This window comes from Opisthorchis viverrini, assembly GCF_000715545.1.
Source record: "Opisthorchis viverrini unplaced genomic scaffold opera_v5_99, whole genome shotgun sequence".
Lineage (NCBI taxonomy): Eukaryota > Metazoa > Platyhelminthes > Trematoda > Opisthorchiida > Opisthorchiidae > Opisthorchis > Opisthorchis viverrini.
Genome location: NW_008751754.1, coordinates 97,724 through 121,755, shown reverse-complemented (window position 1 = coordinate 121,755; position 24,032 = coordinate 97,724). Strand labels below are relative to the sequence as shown.

Sequence of the window (24,032 nt, the reverse complement as noted above, 5' to 3'; positions counted from 1 at the left end):
CGAGTTAAATCTGTTAGTATGAGCACATATGTCAGCTATTTTTACCGGCACTGCACGTAAGTCGCGTGACTCGGGGATAGTTAGAAGAGGTATTGGACAAACGAGGTCAAAAACGATCCGATTGATACAGACTCTAGGGTCAATCTAGCCCAATCAAGAACGCGCTTTATCAAGTGTCACAAAATTTTAAAGGCCAACAGACACTCCAAACTGAAGAATTGTTTGTCAGATTCTGTCGACTTGAATTCTACTACTGAAAACAAGGTGGACAAGGTAAACAGAATGACGGGTAGGGAACTGAGGAAGAGTTCCTTCAACCGGGTTGAATGTGAACAGTGTAGGGACAAGCCGCTTTATAGATCCGAGCCCGTTTTATTAGATATCTTGCCAAGTCCAAGCATTTCCGGCTAGACGCATAGGAAATGAACAATCAAAGTCAACGGATGTGGATGGCACGTACCACTTTGGAAGATTTCATACGTGTTAGCAAATCAGGTAGACGAGGTACTGCGGAAATGATCTCCGTGAACTTATTGCCCAATGAGGCAACCACGTTTGTTAACTGCGGCAGGGTTGGTAGGAAAACGAGAACATCGTTGTCCAAATTGAGTGCGACCTTGAACAAGGGATTGGGGTCATTTCGCCCATCACCGTTGATTGCACGCTGGAGTTCACTTAGCGAGAGCTTGACATTAAGTCGAAATGCCTCTTCGCAATAGCGGTCCATACGTTCTGTATATCTAGAAAAAGTCAGTAAGTATCAAACAACTGAACTAGGACTGATTCAAATAAGCTGGAATTTCGTGCCAATTGGATTGAAAAGTTCCAACTTCCGATGGTGAATTATATTTCCGGAAGATAAGCCCTCAAACCTAAGAAACTGGGTAGCCAGGGTCGTGGCGCTATTTGTGAGAGTTAAACACATTTTGGTATGTAACTCGTAATCAGGGCTGGTTAGATTATCCCGATAGGAATCAATGCTCAGGAGTCAAGTATCCTGATGAAACCAAGGAATTCCTTGCCCCGCATATTCATAACCCACGGCGCAAGCACGAATAAACCAGTGTGAGTTTAACGCAATAAAATACCATTATCGCCCGTTATTCATGATTGGCTCTGAAGCATAAAACAGCAAGAAATGCCTATGGACAACTTAACTGTGCACCCGTTAGCGACGCAAGTGGTATTTTGCTATATACAGCGTGTAATCAAACACTTACCTGCCCCAATATAACTGAATATCAGCACTCTCGGATACAAACGTTTCCTTGACCTGGCGCATTTGCTGCACGATGCCTTCATGCAGATTGAACAGTTTGATCTTTGTGATGGCACGATGAGCAGACTTTGGAAGGGAGAGAATAGAGTATCATTGGAGGTTAAGCAGTACTGTATGGCTTCAGTTCAAACCCGTTAATCTAAAGCAAAGTGCTATTTTGAAAAAAAAACACCCCATACAAATGCTGCCATCCATGTTTGGGCGTGATCTATAAATAGCTATTTCCCCCGGTTTGGCAGCTTTAGTAACCCCTACGTTCCTAATCGCTCGGACGATCGCACCAGTGGGCATGTTTAATCCTTACTTCGGCCCATCAGCTGTCGATAGTGGGTTTTTATCAAACTTGTCACTAACTATATGGGTAATCTGCGATCTTTTCGGCTGCATTTATGCATGCACCCATTCAGCGTGTAGGGTTGTATTACTGCCGAGGATGACCGAGTCGACGAAAGCGTAGGCAACCATTTCGAACTTCACGTGGGTGCGTTAGAAATGGTCGCGAGCCCCCGCCCTAACAGTATGTAGACATATTTTCGACACCCCCTATGGTTTAATGCTTAAGTGATTGGGCACACTTTAAAGCCTGGTGATAGCAGCTTCTTTTGTTTGGTGTGATTAACTATGTACATTACTATGTAGCGACGACATAAGTTCGGAAGGCAGGATGAGGATTCATCCAACATTTACTGCTGCTTATGAGGCACAGTCTCTCTCTTGCGTCCCAGTAGTGTATCTATGGTTTCTATCGCTGTGCCCCAACGAATGTAAGCCTGAGCGCTAGTCTGATAAAAACAGTAGAATTCCACTTGACGAACGAACTTATTCCCGAATTCTTTCTCAGGGCAGCAAAGTTGTAAATTTTCAGGATAGTCTATGACGCAGAGCCTACAAAGACGACGATCAAGGCTACGATGTAGCACTCAAAGGGCACTTAGTTAGTCTAGTGATCACTTATTGGCTTTCTTGGATACGGCGCTTGTTTGAAAACTTACATGTGAAGCTGAGAAGCTTCTCATTTTGAGTGATAGTCAGTCAGGAAGGGTTTCTAGGACATATCCTAACTTCACGTCTCAGCAGAGTTTCCATAATAATAGATCAAGGTCACCGTAAGCATTAGCATCAGCTTTAAGAACCGGGTATTTGCGAGCATTGCTTGTTTGCCAATTTGACATAGAGCACAGGCGGCCAAAGCTCCTATATAGAAAGGATCTCGTGGATTTGGAAAGGTTTTATTTTGTTTATTGTTGATAGGCAACGGGGAGCATAGGGCCCATCGGTTAGATAACTGACAGCCAAATGACCCAGCAAAGTTTGTTCAAGGTGGAAAAGGGTTGGGGAGAGGCGTTGGTGTGTACATTCTAAAATGAACGAACTCGAACTTTACCGCAATCCATGGGTGGTTTTGAAGAGATAATGCTCAAGTTCCAATCTTAAGAGAAAATGCGTGGTAACCAACGGGAGGATCATACATACTTGTAAACCACCGTTACCTTCCTTGGAGTGATCACGGGGAACCAGTAGCCAAACTAGACAAACAACAACAGACTGACCTGACAGTCATCGAATTCCGTGTTCTCGTAGACGCGGTTGGGCTCCAACCGAATGAGCAAGGTTCGTGCAATCTGCTCACAGTTACCCTTTATATCTTCATTGGCTGTCTTATAGTCATCTACTTTGCCTTGAAGTTTCGACGCCTGCACACGAACGTCACTGACAAACATCTCCACCAAACCCTTTACAGTCCAGTGCAACTTGGTGAACCCAGGTGCGAGCTTTTTGTCAAGAATTTTGATACGTTCACGAAATAGTGCCCTCTCTTCCGAGTTCAGCGAGTTCATAATGCGGTTGTAGTCTCGGACGATAAGCAGAACCAGTTCGACTAGGTATCGCAGTTCATGTCGGCGGCGAAAAGCCTCTGCTGCATTTGGTGGCACTTCAACACCAAGACGTATCCAATAGTGCAGTTCGTTGAAGAGCTTCGGCACAGCCGCGTTGAGGTTAGGCTCAATTAAGCAGAGCTGCATGGAACTTCTCAGAAGCAAGGAGGTTTCAAGAGCTTTCAATGGATCCTGTAGGGTAAAGAAGTCAGTCAATCGACTCGTTCCCTGCATGAAATGATAAAACTGCTTTTGTAAATAATCAAACCGCCCCTAACAGCGTCCTCGGTAGTATAGTGGTCAGTATCTCCGCCTGTCACGTGGAAGGCCCGGGTTCGATTCCCGGCCGGGGAGCAGCTTTTCCAGGCAGTGGATCAATGAACTCCACTTTTTGCCGAGTATGCTGTTCCGGACGCTTTTCTCCTTACTGCTTTGCAACCTAACATGCCTTAGTGTCTATTCATAATAAACCTTATTAGTCCCCTATTTGCACCCGCTACCCACCTAGTGTCATCCTTTGACAGCACTTATCGCTGGCTGTCTCGATTGGCGTCCAGCTGCCTAGTTGTCTCATTCGTTAAGTGCTGATCGCAGAATCCGTTTTGGGTGGTGGCGCAATTGGCGCAAAAATCCGGAGAGATGTCCCATATCGACAATGAATAGACTACTGGCGATTAGCAAGTAGTTAAAACAATTTTGGCTATCTCAACACACTGAAAATTGTCCTGCCGTCCATCAGACTCTGATAAAGCTGGTGGTGTTTTGAAGGATGTCAATAATACATGGTACCGATGGCAAATTTCGGCACTAAAAGCTAATCGACATGAAGGGACTGGGTTAACAAGACTGGTTTACAGCTTGACTTTCTCCTCAAGCTCTAGACAGGCTGGTTTATCGGTTCGAAGATAGCATTTATGAGCTCCACTTCACATAACCTGGAGAGTATAACTTAACGTGGACATATTTTCACTTCCTAGTATCCATCTATACCCTGTGATCGACTTCACCGCAACGAAATGGTGTCGCAGATGAAAGGATATTTTTATTATCCCCCAATTTCAACACCGATACATTCAGATGACTACTTGTTTTACATTTCTAACAACTTTCAACTCACTTTCCTAGTGACCGCTCTCTTTTCAAGCTAGAATTCCTAATTTAGCGAAGGAAGATTTTAGTAATGTTTGCTGCTAAGCGGAGATAAGCAACTTGGATAGAAAATGCCTTCGCCTACATATATATCAGTACCAAGTTGGAACTAGAGCCTTACGATTCTCTTCATTATACAAGAAAGTTAGGGTGACGGTGTTGAATCTGGTTGATTTGCTAATCGTACTGTATTTCCACTCGAACGGAGGCTAATAGACAGTAGCGGACGCAGGTGAAGACGTAAAAAGAAATGCGGCCTTAATATGCCCCGCCACAGTCGCCTGGCCCACGGGACGATGAGACTAAATACGAAGTGAGGGCTAAAAATCATGGTGAAACACGAATGAAAAAGTCACGTTAACCTTACCTGATCGATTGTGCTTTGGAACTCCAAAAATGTCTTCCTCGTCATATCTTCCAGGGCAGCCAGTGTTTGTGAGTATTGCTGGCGATGTTCAGTCATGCCAGCAGCCGCAAGAGACAGGAAGAAAGCCTGATCCAAACTCTGTCAAAAGTCATAAGTATATAGGTGCAAAACACCGGACATGTGGAATAAACATCTGTTTTTCCGTTGACAAGGTTTTATTGGCTAAAAAATACGAAAACTTTGATCAGCTTCGAAGAGTTTTGGAGGTGATTCAGTAGTACGTTATCAAAGCAGCTGATTAGCTAAAGCATCCAATGACCCTATTGCACGGAAAGTGCACATTTTCAATGCAAAGATATCCATAAACAAATTGTGTGCCAAAGGACTGATGCTGTCGCTTTTGATTGCAGATGGATGCCGGGTCTGTAAAGCTTCTAATAAAAAAGTCATCCTCGTCCTAACAGTCCTCTTCTTGTTCTGGCACAATTATTCTGGCGAATCCGAAAGTAAGAGGGAAAACACTGAATTCGCAATTCAATCTCTTATTAGAGCTCATCGCTCGTGCCTATCAGTTGTCGTGTCGGGATTGGAACCCGAGTCGTGTGACATGCAGGATAAGCATGTGATCAGAGCACCGGGGTTGGACTTGATTGATCACATTTGAGCAGGCGAAAGTGAGCCTCTAGAGGTAGTTAAAGATCGGACTTCCCTTTGTCCATTAAATGACCGGTTCTCTAGAAGCAAATCTTCTATTGCTTTTATTGGTGACCAAAGATTTGCTAGATTAGAATATGGAGAAACAAAGTGGCTGTGTGCAGGGTTTGAGATTGACGGAATTGTTGGTTTTACCGTTACGCATATCTGTGATGTTGGGTAGAAATGTGCGCTTTTCGTGCACGAGGGATGCTATCCTATAGCTACGTAAAGAGTGATCACTTGGAATGATTAAAAATCTGTCCCACACGTTGGACGCAGTAGGCTCTCCTTAGTTGCTTTGGGCAATTCAACTGTTAAGGAGAATGTGTAGCGTGGTTTTCCTTATTCTGCGGATCAGTTTGTGTTGACGAAATGAACATTATTAGTACTGGGTTCTCAAACGAGAGTGGCCATTTCCTTCTCAACAAAGACGCGCAGAAGGGCATGGCCGTAAAACGGAAGAAGTGAACAATGTCACACAGCATTTGGAGCGAACAAAGCGATTTCGGTCCCACGTGGTCAAACAAACACTCAGTCTTACAAATAAACGAGCTAACTAAAAACTCAAATACAACCGCATGACTTGGTCAACCACAGAAAGGAAACTGAACTAGTGGAAAGGTAAAAAGTACAGTCTGTCCGCCAACAGCATGTGACAATCACTCTGATTCTGGATAACTGGATATCTAGACACGCTAATATGAGTCCAGGAAAACCAAAGATAATGACAAACTGATGGTACTATGACAGATTTCGTGATTTTCAATTGAGGTTCCGTCCTGTAAGTGAAGCCAACATGTGCTGAAGAACCGAGAATCATTGTACAACTGTTTCCTCCTTTTTGAGAATGATGAACAGTGCGCATCTCACGAAACTCCAGCAGGGAGTCTCAAACCCACAACCTCTTGGCTAGTAGTTTGGACACTTAACCTTTCGGCCACAAACCAATGATTAGCATTGTGAATTGCCCGCAATTAGAAAAAACGACAATGCCATCATACCGACCCGTGCGGTTGTTTATCGATGAAACCGTAAGGACAATCTTTTTCATTTTTTATTTGGACGCAGACGCGCTAGGTTATTTTACAGACACGAACCAGCATGGTCTTTTCTAGTCTCCGTCGAAGGAATCGCCAATACAGCCCTTGCCCTGCGTAATGAGCTTCTGTTGGCATTGGGAGACCACCGTATATCCTTTGAGTCATTTCCTTTTTCACTTGATTCAGGATCTCGCCGAAACGGGCCACAAGTTCATGGGTCTTGTTATCGATCGTCCGCCGAATAGCCTGAAAAATGACAATTGATAATCTGTGGTGAACCCCAGCGACAAGACCAAACTGTTACACTATCAACACTGAAAGCACTTTGTGTAACTGCACCACTTTTCAACATCAAAAGGGCGCTTCATTTCAGTTTGATGCTATTGAATCTTGGATGGGTGCTTTCCTGCTTCAAAGTGACTTATTCGAATTGGTGAGCACAGAGCCCATTGGTTAAATTCAGATGAATGAGTCTAGACTATCCTCTAAAAACTAGGCACCCGAAAACCCACACTTATAGATGAAAAAGGTTTCCTCAAAGGAAACTGATAGAGGTGAGAACAGAAAAGAAGTTTCAAGTAATCACCTACGCATGAATCAGAAAACCAAACCACAAATTATTTTGAAAGACTAGCTAGCTAGACTCAACAGTGTCTCTCAGGAGCAATTATCTGCAGTAACCGCCCACAGTAATATCCTCTAAGGGTGATTCCTTTGAAGAAGGCCACTTCTCATGAGAGTCCAGAATGGCGTTCCGCATCAGTTCCTCATCAGGACCTAATACACATCTCCCTTCAAGGATGAGTCATCCGTAGCAGACCAAACGCTGTTCTTCCCACCAGCGAGCCCTTTGAGACAGATTACTCAATATAGCATTCCGTCTGTTTGAATAACCCACATCTAAGTAACATCTGGAGGGAAGAAAGGCCCTCAGAACTCTCACGTTTCTGCACTGTCAAGAGGACATTATCCTTCTGTAAAAAAACCTCCACTTTAAAAACACATTGAGCAGAATTGTTTTGTGATCCAATTGTTTCTTGCGATATGAATTATTCTTTCTACGAGTCGAATGAAAAAGGCCCGATATCTGCAGCGTAACACTTAAGCGGGAGCAACCGGCACATAGGGAATTGACACTTCCATCTGTGACTTCGATTTTATTTCGCTTGCTAGGTCAAACGAAGTTGACCTAGCTGTACCTATCAAAAGCAAGTGAAGACATGGAAATAGATTGTCAGTCTGTCGTTAGACGCATCTCACATTTCAATAAACCTATGAAATGACAGTAGGCTGTTTTCACTGATGGTTTCTCGACAGAGGCATTTGCCGAAGGGATCAAGTTAGTTTAGCTTAGCGATGCAGGATGGGGCAATCGATAGATTGAGAATGCACACACGTTGCTGGCCATTACCAGATACACGACAAGACTCAGGTGGTGCATGTAAGGAAGTGTCTTTTCCGAAGACTGACGGAGGTAGTAGTTTGTCCAACTTAAAGAAAGCGCATAGACAATTTTGCATACTTTATTAGCTGGAAAATTGACACGACTCCGTCTACTGGATTCTTCCGTTTGTAATATCCACATACAGTTTAATGGTAATTGGAGAACAGAACAAAGTTTTCCTAACCCTATTAGATTTCAGCTTCATTTTGAGCTGATCAAGCAATACCTGAAAGTTAGTTTAGTCGTTTCCAAGTAGTCTTTCCACGTACAGCGAGTGCTGTATTCGCCATTGAAAAGGTAGCTCGTAAAGTTGGAAAATTAGACCTGCGGTTAACTTTTATCGATCCAAGTAACTCAGTCACGAAAAAGTTGAGTTGCAATGTTTTCGGTAGGTCACCTTCTTATCCGCAAAATCCAATGAAATAAGCATTCTAACTCATTCGGCCTAGAACGTATTGCAACTCACCTCCCTACTCTGCAGGTGAGCAAACACGTCCAATATTTCAACACCTTGTTGTATGGTTGTCACCGTCTCGAACGCCGTATTGATCGCATTTTGCATCATCACTTCAAGATCTTTGATTCCAACCCTGAATCGATTATAATCGTCATGCCATGATGTTGCCTTCACATCCAATATTGAGGTTCGCTTGTCATACAAATTGCGCATCAGTTTCCCAAACATTTGTTCGATTGTGTTGAGCAGAACTTCCAACTCCGGTCCGCGAGCGCCCTGGAAAATTGGCATGGTTGTCTTTGTGCCTTCCTCGTAGCGGCCAAAGTTCTTTTGGCATTCACATATCTGGAATAGGAAGATGAAAACATAACTTGTTGGTTGATTAGGTGGTCATTGCTATGTTCAATAAGCTTGGTGGTTGGTTTGCAAACGTTGCGTCATCAGTCGAGCTGACATCATCAATGTACAGTTGAGTTTTTTTTCAGGACATATTTCAATCATCCATGGTACTCAGTAAAAGTGACCAATTTGGGTGGGTCTTAGGCTGAATTCTTACACAGAATGATTACCGCTGAGAGTTCAACATGGGGACTGCCTAGCGCAGTCTCTTGACGCTCTAGATCAGCCCTTCACTGATCATCAGGTACGGACAATAGGCTATTCCAATTTAAGCCAACGCTCTCACATCAATTCATAGGGACCTGACTGGCTTTATTCTCCTCCCGGAATTGTTCATACTTGGAATTGGGGAAATGGACAAACAGTCGGCTTCAGTTGTCATGTTAGAAAAAGAAGGGGTGGATTCCATATCCAAACTGACTATGCACCTGTTTGATCAAGCCCTAACATCACCAGGAGGTGCGACGCACAGCAAGTTTTTATTTTTTATTAGGGGGTGGTGGTAAAACGAACTTAGGTGTAACATGCCTAAGCCTGAGATATTCGCATGTGAGGGGATATATTCCACCTGAAGTTTTCTCCAAGGAAATAAGCTACGTGAAATTGAAACTCATGCATCTAGGTATGTTAACATTAAATTTAACCTGGATATACAATTTACAATGTAACAAATGACTGGAACCAACTCACTTCTAGGAGGTCTCGACATCGCTGAATAAACGCATCAACCTGAGCAAAGATACTGCCTTTTTGTGCGTCCCACGGGAACGCCGAATGACGTGAGTGTATTTTCTGTAGCTTGTCATAAATGGCCTTGTACTCTTCGCAGCACGTGATGCAGTGTCGTAGGTTGTTCGAACTAGAGATAACCTTGCCATCGAAAATATCGTCCAATGAGATCACACTACAGCACCGGTTGATGATCTCGTTGGATAGTTTACGGAACATCCCTGTGATAATCTCCTTTGTATTGTAGTGTTTCGAATTGACCCATATCATGCGTATTACGCTGATGATTCGGGGAAGTTTCGGAGGAATTTCTCTGGGAGTCGATTCGGCCAACTGATGACACATTTCTTTCAGTGTGTTGAGGAATTGCAAGTTACTCTGCGCTTGTTGTGTGTTGAATTTGATCTCGTCAGCTAGCCTGATAAATGCGGCTACATAGGAAGATTTGGCCGCAGTAAGGATGTCAGTAATGTTCTTCACTTCGGCCTTGTCCAGTTGTTTACTGATACCAGTCAGGTCTTCGCATCGATTACGCCAAAATTCAATTTCGTCCAATGGACCTGTTCCTTCCACTTCGTCTGCGGTGTTCTGAGAGTTTAGAACAGCTTTTATTTGTCTAGTCCAGTGAATCACGATCATTTCGAATCGGTTAACCAAATCCTTGTTTTTGGCTTCAATTTCTGAGTCGCGTTCTATCTTTTCAGTGGGCATGTACAGGACGGTCTTGTTCTCCAACTTCCATCGAGCGTCAGTCAATGCAGACATGAACCGTTGCAACTGTAGTGAGAAGTCATTCTTAATACTGTCTGGCCAGGTTTTGTTGGCGAAGAAGGCGGGTGCAAATATCGTAGACATGATGCGCAGAAGGGATTCAATCCCTCGACCAACAACAGTACCGTAATGCACACGTACGTCAAAGTTGTCAGATGTGAGTGTTTTACCTTCCGCACCTGGAATGTGAATGAAATAGTTCAGTTCGGAATACCAATGCATTGGAACATCGAAAGTTACTCGTAACTCATTTTTACGATTCAAGTAGATAAACAGTTGCAACTTTTCTCCTGAACCAAAGTCATCGTTGATATGTTGGGCAATTTGTTCACTCCAGTGTTTGATTGGTTCGAATCCTGTCAGATAGATACGGTCTCGTATCATATCGGAAATAGGTTGACTGGGTTTGACAATCCCCGGTTTCGGAGCATCATCGATTGATTCCAGATACTCTGCTCCTTCGAGATCCGGGTTTGTAGTGAATCCGAGGAATTCGTCATCTGGCTCAAGAAAGATTTCCTTCTTGACCTCTTCATCCTCTTGAACATCCTCGTCTGGACTGCTATGCCCAAGACGAAGGGCTGTCTCCTCTGTGTTGCTGTGGTTCCGACGGTCAGTGGGATCTGCAAAGAGGAGGTCGGTAATGCGTTGATTTGCAGAACTGAACTAGCGAGAAGAAAAGCGGAGCACGTAATCTGTTAAGTAAGGATGTTGTGGACTATCAAAGAACAATTGCCCTGGTGGTCTTTAGAGGCATGACATCACAGACCGTATGTTCCAAATGAGAGCACTAGACTACACGGTTCGCACATGCGTGTCATTTTGAGAGATTAGCCACCTCCAAAGATAGGCGGTTTTTACTTGCTCGCTTAGGTAATGCACCGAATCGTAACCAGAATTATAACTTTTGGCTGCAAGGCTAAAATGAATACGGACACGCGATTTTTGGCAAAGACTACCTCTTTGTACTCGTCGTGTTGTATAAATTAACCACTGTGGTTGAATCAACGAAAAGTCGTACATTAAGAGTCACCAATTAGGTAGTTTAGAAGGGCGTACCTATCATCCGCTACCTTATCTAGACGTGGTCTCCCAGCAGAGACTAGGTATTTGTGTATTTGACAAGCTACATAACGACCTTGACAACAGAGAGCCAGAGCTATAAAGTACGGTCCTTCAAAATGGTCTCCAGAGTAAGGGGTAGTCCGCAGTCAGAAACATCTCCTTCATTACTCGTAGGCAGATCACTCCTCACTGAAGTTAGTGAAGCGGAGCTGATCCAAACACGAGCACTAGGCATGGTCTTGCGAAGCTCCATAGAAGGAGTACCACTTCCTCTTCTTGTGTGCTTGCTTTACTCTGGTGAACTTGCACGGCAATTAGGTGAGCATAATAAACGCATGCAGTGTTACATTTAGACTGAGAATGACACAGCCGAAACACCGAGTAATGGGCTGCGCCTCATACCGGTGTTATCCAGCAGCCAGAAAATGGCTTGTTTACAACCAAAACCAAATACATCGTGTGAATGATACGGAACTGAAAAGCGTCGTTTAACACTGTCAGTTTCCCTTCATAGTTTCGTTTGAACCCTGCGAGTAAGACACTGCTGGCTCGAAAGTATGTTGGTATATGGATGAGTTAGCTTTACGGTGTTTCACGTATAGTAGACAAGTTGTCCAAACCTAGACAGGAGAAGTCAACAAGCCAAGGTTGGGCTCGAACCATAGACTTTCCTCTCGCCTGTGTCGCACCTCAATCGCTGAATTATCTTAAGCACATGACAGATAATGGATCAAAGAGATTTGAGGATGCATGTCTACGAGATTAATACCACGATGATTACGAGTTGTGATTATAGAGGCTCGCATTTATAAGGACTGGGCCTGGGTATATGAATTTTTCTATTTGTTATGTTTTTCTTTTCTGTCTTGGTATATTGCTCTCAGGCGATGGAACCATCCAGCTCGCTTTAAGGGGGGTTGGCCTGCATCTCTTCAGGAGGCGTTATTTACTTTGCGACCGCTTAAGTACTTCTGGACAGCAGGCAGATCATCCAAACTTGGTTTGATTCATAAAACTATCAGAAAATGTCTGTTTCGAGGACACGGGCAGATCATGTTAAACTGTCGTAACCTTCTGCCGCACCATAAGAATCACATGTTAAGTGGCTTTAAACTCTTTTAGTATTTAAACTTTTGAGTATTTCACACCAGTGCTTATTTGGACTGGCGACACGGTCTAGCTATTTTGTGTGGTTCCTCACCATACTATGCAGTTCGTCACTGAATTTGCAGTTCTGCTGACAGTGTCAATATTATGGAGGTGGCTACTCTAGGAAGAATATTGTCCCTTGTTTTTCAGCATCCCCGCAAACTACCGAAATTGACTAACCTTAGCGGCATTGGGAACACACTGACAATGAAATCGCTAAAACACTCATTAGTATAACCAGTTCATGATCCACAATCGTAAATCACCCGGAACGGTCTTCCACTGCTAAATGGAAGTTCTCAATAGTGAGGCACAGGATAGTTCAGGGAATTACACAAAACAACAGACGATACTTCTCATATAGTTGCTGAACATTACTCAAGAAACAAAGTGCTATCTGGGGTGAGCAGACAATACATTCCTTTCATCTCAGTGGTAAAGAGTTTCGTGGGTCCATGTAACTAATGGTGGACCAGTGATTAGTAGTTTGGCTTTGCATTCGCTCAGCCTGAAAATGGCAATAAACTTGTGTAATGACACTCCGGCCGTCACTAGATTCTAATCAGATGCAACCAACTATGAGAGACATTGCAAAATACACAACAGGCAGCCACGTTGGTGGTTCAGAATAGGTGCACGAGCCCTTAAATAACAGCACATTTAAAAGCACAACCTCTAACCCACCGCTACGCACCACTCCCAATAACGCACTGATGATGTCACCTCGATTGGTGATGAAACGTTTGCAATCAAATTGTCCAGCTCAGCGAACAAGCCAACGACCATCCAAAAAGTAAAGACTTGTCTGAATGGATATTCTACATGACACAACGAATAAGTGTGAAGTTTTCAACCAGTTTGAGAGAAACGGAACAGGCAAGGTTCTTTTTCCCAAGTATTTGCTCACACGATTTCTTTGGTGGGCCTGCTATACTTCACCTGACAAGAAGCGTATCGTTTCCTAACGAGGAGCGACAAGCGTCATGTCGATTTCTAAGCTTGGTATGGCGAAGCTGGTATACACTATTGGAGATCGGTTTATTGATCCTGAAGCAAAAGCAAACTCCTCTGGTGTTACTATTATGAAAGACTTTGGCCACATGTGTAAATCGCCATAGTTTCATCTGTGCCTCATTCGGAGCCAACTTTGTATTAGGCAATTTGTTTTTGTTCGTCCATTCTGGGACTATCGGAAATTCGACGACAGAGTCGACAGTGTTCGTCGCTTATGTCTGATTGGCTGCATGTCAGATTTGTCTTCCGGAATAGAAACTACTGGGAGTTCTGTTCTCTTCAGACATCACACACTGTCTCATGGATTAGGAAAACAGGTTCAGTTGGCTATTAACAGGTTGGTAAGCAGACAAAAATAGTTTCTAGGCATAAGCGACATCTGTTATCTCCTCAGCAAAACCGGATGACAAAAATGTCGGAGGTATAAAGCGAAATTACGAAGTGGCCGTCAGCGGTGAACTTTTACGGAAAACATGTACGACAAAAGATCCTGACAACTTGCTGGAAAAATGCAAGGATGAGAGTTTTACACGAGAATTTATCTTAGTGTTGCAAACCTGTGGCTGTCGTTGGGAGTTGAATTAACCAGAATTAAAGCTCCTCTCGAACAGTATCTTTCTTCGTCACCAGCACTCGGCATTAAGAATGATATTAAGAACGTCAGCTATAATGTGGACCGTATTGCTGTTCATGAAGTTAACTGAAATACGTCATTGCGTCACTTTTTTCATTGAGAATATTCCATACTAATTCCATCCTAATACCCTGATGGTTGTAAACAGGTTTAGGGCTTGAATGCTACTGAATTGAGACTAGTTCCCCCAATCTGTTACCGTTTTTGGGTGCCCTTTCTCTAACTACCGCAACTGAGGGGTATTCGCCGCTAAATGATTTGAAACGTAATCTACGCTTTACCCTCGATTTTTCGACATGGTTTCTGCACCCGACTTTCCGAGGGACCATAGTTCTGAGACGGAAAATAACTCTTTTAGTTTTGGATACTATTTATTTTTTGTGAGGTGAAAGTGTTCATAAAGCTACGACAGACATACTGCCTGTCATCATTGCTGATGCCTTGGCACAAACTAGGAATCTGGCAATTTACTTTTCCGGCAATTTACTGTCCCGTATCAAAATGAGCTATTCACAGACTCAGTAGAACGCATATGTCGTTCACTGGGAAGTAATCCAAATTCACGGGTATCTATTTATCTTCTTGCTGTACAGCACTGCTGGTCATAAATCTTTAAACGTTCTTTACAGTGACCTTAAGTGACACCCCAGTGACATCTGTTACGCGCGGCTATACAGACCACTGGTGTTTTTCATCCGTAGCACCCTTTTGGTGCATTGATGCAATGCAGCTTAAAGGAGGCATAAAGGCTGATATACTGCCAGGTTGTCCAAGCATAGACGAAAACAATCGAAAAGCCAAGGTTGGGTTCAAATTGCGGACCTTTTGGCGTCTTAACTACTGAGCTGCCTCGAGGTTGACCATTTAGACGTATTTCACGTGCGGATTTTCTTCCGTCACATGTTTTCGTGGGTTTACGGTCCATACTTTAAACAAATCCTTCATTTGATCCTTGTCAAAGAATCGAGGCAAGATGATACTCACATTGTCAATGTTTTTATTTTGCACAGGTTGCTGTAATGAGGACCAGTGATAACATCACTCCATCCACTAAGACAAGACGAGATCAGTGAACGGTTTCATTTACTGAGATCCATCCGCAAGGAAATCACACTGCGCAAACTCTTGTAGTTCAGTAAGGTGCGCTCAAGCGTTTTCACCAGCGTTACTTGTTTTTCTCGGCCCGAACTCATTTATATGCAGCTCAATGTAGTTCGCATTTTTGGTAAAAGGCTTTATCAACAAACATTCTGAAAAGCTAAACTGAGTAGTGACTTCCAAACCGTCTTCCACTTCTGGTCTTTGAACTACAGTTCATACTTTGCCACACGTTCCTTCAGACAAGTGCCGTGTCGTTGGCATGTGGTACCTGTTCAGTTCTCTTACGTAGTCCTGACCTCGTTTGAAAACTCGGAAACATTACTTTTGAAAGCTTACAATACACTGAATGGTCGTGTTTTTGAACTTTTTTTTATCTGCATTTTTTCAATACTGGGTTACGTCTTCGGATAGGTTAGCCATATAAATTACACCAACCCGCATTCTTTTACTTTTCAATCTACTGTTGTAGAACCCACACATTATCATGCCTGTTCTTTTCATATTTAAGGAACTGCTGAAACGGTTGACTCACAAACAAACACGTTTTAGATAGCTATGGACCAGTTAATTCAACATATGTGGCTTGTAGGGTTGCAGAGGGGGGAAATCTACCTGGCGAGGAACAGTTTGATAGACCAATCGGTACTGAATTCATCAGAGTTGCTGATGTTTAGCTGAGATTTTAGTATTTCAAGCAAGCTAGTGCAAAGCAAAAACCCTTGTCTTCACGTTGATTTTAAACAGACTTATGTTAATCATCCACAGACAGCTGTTGACTAAGTTGAGTACCCAGGACCCTGACTTATTTCACTGTCTGCGACAAACGAATGAAACTAGAGCATTTGACAGTTAGAACACGGCTCAATAAGCTTACTCAAAAATCATGGCTACTTAGGCTTTGTATATCCGTACCATGTGTTATGAAACTGGAAAAAGATAGTAAACCATACTTATTTGGCCAGAACAACGACTCGGGTTTACCATATCCACATTCAATTTCCAACATGAACGGTGGGAACAACATAACTAAACGTCATAAAGGCAGCGATTTAGATATAACTGTGTTTGCAACTGACGTTGAGGACCTGTTCAAAGATTCAGGGAAGAAACTGTACCACTAAATACGAATTTAACCTGTGTGGACATCATATCAGATTTTTAACGCAGGAAGTGAACTGTAGTTACACACCGCAAAACAAAAAATGTGGGTAATAACCGTCACAATGAGGATGCGCAATTCATTTACCTTCACATTGACGGCTTCCTCCCACAAAATAATGTTTCATGGTTTCTCTCTCACCCAGTTCCTCTGAACTACATCTGGTGCACGAACCAAAGATATCAGATTCACTAGTTCATATGAACAAGTGGGAAGGTCAAGCTCGTTTTTCGAACTGAGGGGGCTACCAAGATGACAACTATCAAACTAGCTGAAGGCTGTTTCAGCTAGCTTATTTTACCATAAGCTGTGGTGAGCACAAACTACGTGAAATTTTAGATCAGGTCAAAAACAAACAGCGGGTTGCCGCTAAGCCGTTGAAAGTAGGAAAGGAAGAAACGTAGGAGCGAGCCGGTTATTCAGGATTATAAACTGGTCTAAAAAAGGACATAGAAAGGACCGGTGATCTACCAAATCAAGTCTAATTTCCATGCACACTAAAAATTTTTGTAACAAAAATTAAGAGAACTTTGAATCTCGGGCTGCTAAAACGTATAGAGTAGTCTTCAGAGTTTCCAAAACATGACCACATGAAGGCGTCAGAGGCTTGGAGCACAGGTCACCAGGCTACTGATTGTCTCCAGTGTAGTCACCAAGACAGCAGAGGAAAACTCGTTGCAGTCCTTTTCAGTCTGTCTCTAGATTCCAAATTTTCGTTTGAATACGTCAACCCATGCAGACATTTTGAGCCACTGTTAGGCTTAGTAGCCATTGGATGTGCTACTTATCTTGCGGTTTAGGTGTTCTGGTGCTGTGCCCGTAACAGGAATATTTCATGGACTGAGTGCATGAAAGATTTCGTCAGGCAACAAAGATTTGTTGTTTTTCTGTGTAGTGGTTGAAATCCTCAATACTATTTCACCCACGTCTTCCGTATGCTGGCGCAGTCTTAGCCTTTCCCGCACCACAGAACCAATAAGAACTAACGATCACTCGAAACAGCCTATGGGACGAATGACGAATTTTCTGCCATGAGGGAGTGCTAGTAAAACTTTTAAATGTGAAAAATGCCTTTCGAGATATGATCCAGCTTCTCCAACAAATGATGGTTTTGTCCTTGGAAAGGGAGTCTCCAACAATGCGTAAAATCATCCAGAGAATTAATCAAGAGGCCGTAGTGAGCTTTTTGCTCCCCTGAGTGAATCGACTCTGAACCGTAGCTGGAACTCAAACCCAATGTCATCCGTGTAGCCCCATCAAACCGGTGGTATTAATGTTTATACACCAGAGGCACAAACGGCGGGGAAGCATACTGAGTGCTCACAGAAAGGTTGAATACATCCAGTTTAAGATTCGATTGATCATTCACATACTCAAAATACGAAGCCTATTTCTCGGCTACGGGAATCGTCGTTTGAATCAAACCAACCAGAAAACTACAATGGCGGGGCTGAAGAAAATAACGGCAGTGCAAGAGTAATGACTGGACCTTTAGATCCTAAGTTTTATATCAGCGTTCATTTAAACAACAATTAATCTACCAGCCTTAAACCGTGTAACATATGCACATTGGTTCCAGCCGCTATAGTGGGAGAATATAGGACACCGGAAGCGTCTATTTGTAAAGGGCGCGAGATAATGAAATCTTCTGAAGTCCATATGAAACGCAGAACCGGACGACANAACGGCGGGGAAGCATACTGAGTGCTCACAGAAAGGTTGAATACATCCAGTTTAAGATTCGATTGATCATTCACATACTCAAAATACGAAGCCTATTTCTCGGCTACGGGAATCGTCGTTTGAATCAAACCAACCAGAAAACTACAATGGCGGGGCTGAAGAAAATAAAGGCAGTGCAAGAGTAATGACTGGACCTTTAGATCCTAAGTTTTATATCAGCGTTCATTTAAACAACAATTAATCTACCAGCCTTAAACCGTGTAACATATGAACATTGGTTCCAGCCGCTATAGTGGGAGAATATAGGACACCGGAAGCGTCTATTTGTAAAGGGCGCGAGATAATGAAATCTTCTGAAGTCCACATGAAACGCAGAACCGGACGACATTCATCCGTATTCTTTGAAGCACTGAGCATTAGCTCTTCCATTTGTGCTGGAAAATTTATTTATCTTGTTCTTACAAATAGAAGCATTACCAGCTAGTTGGAGTGTGGTTGTTGTCAGAACAGCCCAATGCAGCGGCGACAGTCGTAACTTGGCGAGCTGCTAACCCGTAAGCAGAGATAATAGAAAAATGTAATAAGCAGGCGACAGTTCGGCACACTGAGCACAAACAGATCTTAGAGGATGAGCAGATGTCCGCACATTCTGGTTCCTGCACACAAACTTCCCAACAGGCTGAGGAATTCAGCGTGAGCATTGAATATAGCGATTTTTCTCTACGGACTTTGCGTAGGTTTTAAAAGAAATCAACATATTTATGTATAAAAACAGACAAAATTACTCAAGAATACTCGTTTGTACCTAATAGGGTGATGTAAACACAGAGTATACTGTTGAGGCCACCACCTTGGAGCAGATATATTATTGGATTGCTGAGATTACTACAGGTTGACGGCCAGACTTTTATGGGCGATTTGAATGCATGTAAGCCACATAAAATCCAGAAAGTGCTGTCGCTGCCCAGACTGATTTATACACCGTCTACCAACTCAGTAAATAAAACTTTAACTGCCGATCGCTTCAGCCGTAAAAATCCGCCAGAACAAAGCAATTCACTTTATACTATTCCATAGAAAACGGTTGTGATAGAATTTGTCGTTTGAATGGGCCATATCACGTGTTGCACTACCAAAAGTTACTACGTACATTGGGCTATGAGACGATCTTTTTCTTTCTGGCTTTTCAAGTTGATGCTCCAGCTCGTTGCTACACTTTACTGATCACCTGTAGGATATTACGTATGTATTTACTTTCGAGATAAACTATAGAATCTTTGGCCGGAACTATTTTAGAGACTAGCCGGGTGCGCGGTACTTGAACTCAAAGATGTAAACTGTACTGGATTCTGCCTAGGCTGTGACTTTATTATAGAAGGGCTGGGTTTTCACATTCGAAGTGACATGCTTTTAGTTGCATTATGATTCATCCCTCCTTAAAAACCCAAATAAGGCAATAAGCGGGAGAAAGCACTCAAAAAGTCGAGATATAATTCAATTTTGACGCAGCTACACAATATTCTGTCCACAAAAAACAAACCAGCTGAGCAATGGCTTGCTTTTGTTTATCGTAGTGGTGCATTTGAGTGGAGCCTAGGCTTTCCTGTTCAGTGGCCACATGCAGAATCCCTATGAGATATGGTGACATAAGCTACTATAAATGAGCTTCTAATCGGCATCTGCGGTATAGTGTCTGCAGAATTCTTTAACTTTAATCCACACTGAAATAGATTTGTTTCAACGTTCAGCTTCCTTATTTGGGCAATGAATTTCATTTAGATTATATCAACAAAATTAGTTATGCACGATGTCGGTCCAAAATAGTTCATCATAGGTCGTGTACTGCATTCAGATATATACTGAGAGACTTCTGACAGCTAACAATCCCTGGCAGCTGACTCATACAAGTAGTTAAGATGCAAAAAGTTAGTCATAGTCAGTGATGTTATTCTGAGCCAGTTTAATTGCTCTGTGCAATGGACCAACACAGTACTAAGAAAGAGGACTTGTATTAGCACGGATAAATCAGAATAAAGCTATACCAGTTGCATTTACTGTTGTCTATTCAAATCAATTCGTACGATCAAATGATTGTGGGATATTGTCAAGGTCACCGGTCCTCGAAAATACCAGTGAATCTCCACCAGCATGCAACGATGAGGCGCCCAAATCCAACTAGTGAATGGTCCACAGAAAGAGAGAGGACGCTGGTGGACAAGTAAAGCGCCGGTGGTAAAGAAGTCTCCTGTCACCAAAAAGAGTTAAGCCCCGTGCCACTTAATATGGTGATCCGACTGAAGAAGACTGAGCGTCACTAAAATGACAGGTGGAAGAGGCAGCCGAGTAACGCCGACAAAAAAGATGAAGCAGACACGTCAAGATACAGCCTAGCTTGCCTCCTACAAAACATTTTCGGGTGGCAGTGCATGAGGACCAATGAAAAGCAAATCCGAAGTGGCCGAGAGATAACGTACGAAACACCCCTCTGAAAACTTGAGACATTACCAGAATATAAGGGCTTTTATTCAGTTTTCTTCAAAAAGGCAAAGAGGCCATGGTTAGTTATTTGACAAAACTTGCTGCAGCAACATGGAATGAAGAGATAATGCCCACAAAATGGCGCTTATAAGCAGTCATTTTTCTCCAAAAAGAGTATGGAAACACCGTCTAAACTTTTTTGTGGAGGCTACGGAAGCCAGAATACCCTCTGGTGTCATTTTCCAAACAGTCGGGAGATGGAGCCATGAAAACCAATTAGGGTTCCATTCTGCAAGGGGACGCATCGATCATATATTAGTATTGACACCGCTTCCAGCAAAAAAAATGGTGGCCTTTGTTGGTCTAAATACCGCCGTTGACTACGTTGATCGTCTGAAACCCTAGCAGTGTCCATAGAACAAAGGCGTCTTCCTTAAATTATTGGACATTCTTGAGGGGCAGTATGGCAAAAGCCGTTGACAAGTGAATATATACTGCAGGCACGCCTGAGTTCACTGTATTATTCATCAACATCATCATCACCATCGACAGCAACAAAGGCGTCTTAAATTATTGGACATTCTTGAGGGGCAGTATGGCAAAAGCCGTTGACAAGTGAATATATACTGCAGGCACGCCTGAGTTCGTTCAATTATTCATCAACATCATCATCACCATCGACAGCATGACATCAGTGTTCAACACCGATGCTTCACTGCCGTACAACCATGACTTATTTGAAAGCCTTATTGTAAAGAAAAGAATAAATATGGACGGGGGAGGGACTTAGTGCTAGCTTAACACAATCATTCTAAGGTGCCTACACCTTCAAAAATTCACTCAGGAAATCTGGATAGAAACTGACAACAAGAACGCCACTGACATCGGTTGGCAGCCATATCTTGTAGTGTCTCCAACCAGGCACAGCGATGTCAGGAAACACTGACCTCACAAATTCTCTCTTTAGCTTCGCCATTGACATGGTCATGTAAGATTCACTCTCAGCCTCTAATGCCTGTGGATTTGAATGCTCCCTGGGCGTGTGATTACAAGCACTGAGTAGGCAGACGATGAAATATTGGACACAAATATGAGTCGGTGGTAGTGCACTTGCTAGTATGTAGAGTTGGTTCATACATAGGAAATACTTTGGGTAAACCTGAGCTTGATGTAATGCTTCCAGTTTTTTTCGAAGTGCACAGTCTAATTCTAAATTGTGCAGGAAGCATAAACTTCGCTTCCACAACATACTGTTTGGGGTCTGCTGGTGAGAAGGGCAGGCGACACAAAAGTATTTTCCGTCATATTTCGCCTCGCAACCCCACCGAAGAAGCTCACACGGTCAAAAATAGTTTTGTGATTACAGAGCGGTAATTAACTGTATGACCGCATACCAAGCTCACTCGATTTTGTTTATCTGTACCAACATAAACATCAAACAACCGTGTTTTGACGTTACCCTGTGATTGAAAAGTTAACATTCAACCGCGATTTCGTGTCCATTAACCGGAGCATAACTGTTTTTAAACGTGTGAACAACTGCTAGTTAATCAAATTTCAATGTAAGCCGTTGGTGACATTGACACATCTAGCCGCATTTTGCTGCTATTGAACTCTTATTTAACATGATAATGAGTCTTTATCTTTTAGGGAGGCCCGAAGTAAGCGCGGCATACCCATTCTTCCGGTTATCGCTAGGTTGGATAATTGTTCAAGAAGTCCTTTGCTTTACGTGGTCAACCATCGGTATTCTAACTGAGTTCTATGTTGCTTGGTTGCGCTAATTGTCAACCGGATTTCGCGGTTAACTAGCCGTAAAAGCAGGTTTCCAGACAGTTGATTTCCGGTCGTTCAACTGCTTTCCTTCTTGTTATTACGGCCAAGAAATGATTATAGGACGTCCTCTAACCATTTCGTTTTGTTATTGCACCTTTTAGTAACAGCAGATAGACGTTTGCTATAACACTATGGGCGGTGCGTGCTAATCTGTTACTAGAGTGACTCTATAGAGTCACTATAGAGTATCGTGAAAAATGAATCCTGGTTACTGGTCCCCGCGGGTTTAGCCTCACATCACTTTTTCACGATGCATATGCATAATCGGCAAAATGGTGAAACAGAAGTTGGGATGACCTTTTTTGTTAGTCTTATCGGCAGTGGTGATCTATGCAAATAGACAGTTAAGTGGTTCATTATGCAAATTTAATGTCGGCAGAATGAGATGTACCTCCTGAACCTCATATTGTTCTGGGTGCCATAGTCATGCAAAGTAGCATCCGTACAATCTCAATATCACTTGTGGTACCAATATGTGTGAAATAGTCAAATAGTTGCAGTCCTTTTTCTATTTTAGACAGCAAGGTTATCATCAGACGAGGAGTAGCGTAGCGTGTCACCGGATACAACTGTCTAGGGGTTGGTCACTATTATATCAGTCCAATTATATGGCCCTCTTGTTTGCATCATTGGACAGTGGTAAAACATCAGGAATACCTTTTTCAGCTTTTTTACTTGAACCAACCATGATGGGGTATTGAAAAACACCTGGTTTCGGTTGTCATAACGATGACCTTGGCGCGGCCTTAACTCATTCACGGGACCCACAGATTCATGGATTGATGTACAGGATCAAGGCTTTTGCCCAGGTTTCTCGTGTCGGTTTTGTTTTTGCCGTTGTTCACTTGAAAAGCACAAACGAAAAAGGATGTAGCACTGCTCTCCAAGTTATCAGTGCATGGCAGCATGCTCAATGGATTTGAATTTTCGAAAGCTATGACATGTACCTGGTGGACTAAAAGAGACAGACAATTGAGTTGCGAGAACGAGTCCAAGCTTTTGCGTTCCTTATAGGTATCCCGAGGTCCCAGCAATGATGATGACCCGACTTATTCAGCCTAGGGATCTGATTGCATCCATGGACAATTTGATTTAATGGGCTGCAAAAATATGAACGTAGATTAGGATGATTTTTGGCGTGAGCACGAACACAATGAACTGCAACACCTTGGCAGAAAACGTTTTATTTGACCAGAAAAGCTTTTTGCAGCTGAGAGCATTATGGTGCCAATGGACGCCGTTCTTGATAGTGATTTGAAATGGGTTCTAGAAGGAGCGTGGACAGCCGTCGAAGGAAGGCTATTCTACGCAGTCACTACCCGGAATGAAAAAAATTTGCCTGTTGGACATGTGCGCCCTGGGCTTGAAAATATTTTCCCATGACCCCGCCGTTTACTTGGTCGGTCAACGGTGAAGAACCTGTTGGCCAAACCTTGTTCTAACAGGGCATGTCATCGTCATCATCCTGATCATCGATAGCATGACATCAGTGTTCAACACCGATGCTTCACTGCCGTACAACCATGACTTATTTGAAAGCCTTATTGTAAAGAAAAGAATAAATATGGACGGGGGAGGGACTTAGTGCTAGCTTAACACAATCATTCCAAGGTGCCTACACCTCCAAACATTCACTCAGGAAATCTGGATAGAAACTGACAACAAGAACGCCACTGACATCGGTTGGCAGCCATATCTTGTAGTG

At 42.9% G+C, this 24,032-nt stretch overlaps 1 protein-coding gene across 1 annotated transcript in view; it reads right to left on the bottom strand.

Moving 5' to 3' along the window:
- Positions 1-24,032, bottom strand: part of T265_13739 (hypothetical protein) — a gene marked incomplete at both ends in the record, with an annotated part of 106,726 nt that overhangs the window by 74,900 nt on the left and 7,794 nt on the right. Inside the window, 8 exons of the mRNA XM_009170273.1 lie at positions 461-740; positions 1,221-1,345; positions 2,830-3,429; positions 4,673-4,810; positions 6,466-6,705; positions 8,319-8,654; positions 9,399-10,831; positions 22,985-23,035. Of these exons, the coding sequence (XP_009168537.1) occupies positions 461-740; positions 1,221-1,345; positions 2,830-3,429; positions 4,673-4,810; positions 6,466-6,705; positions 8,319-8,654; positions 9,399-10,831; positions 22,985-23,035 (3,203 nt within the window). The remainder of the gene's footprint in view (positions 1-460; positions 741-1,220; positions 1,346-2,829; positions 3,430-4,672; positions 4,811-6,465; positions 6,706-8,318; positions 8,655-9,398; positions 10,832-22,984; positions 23,036-24,032) is intronic.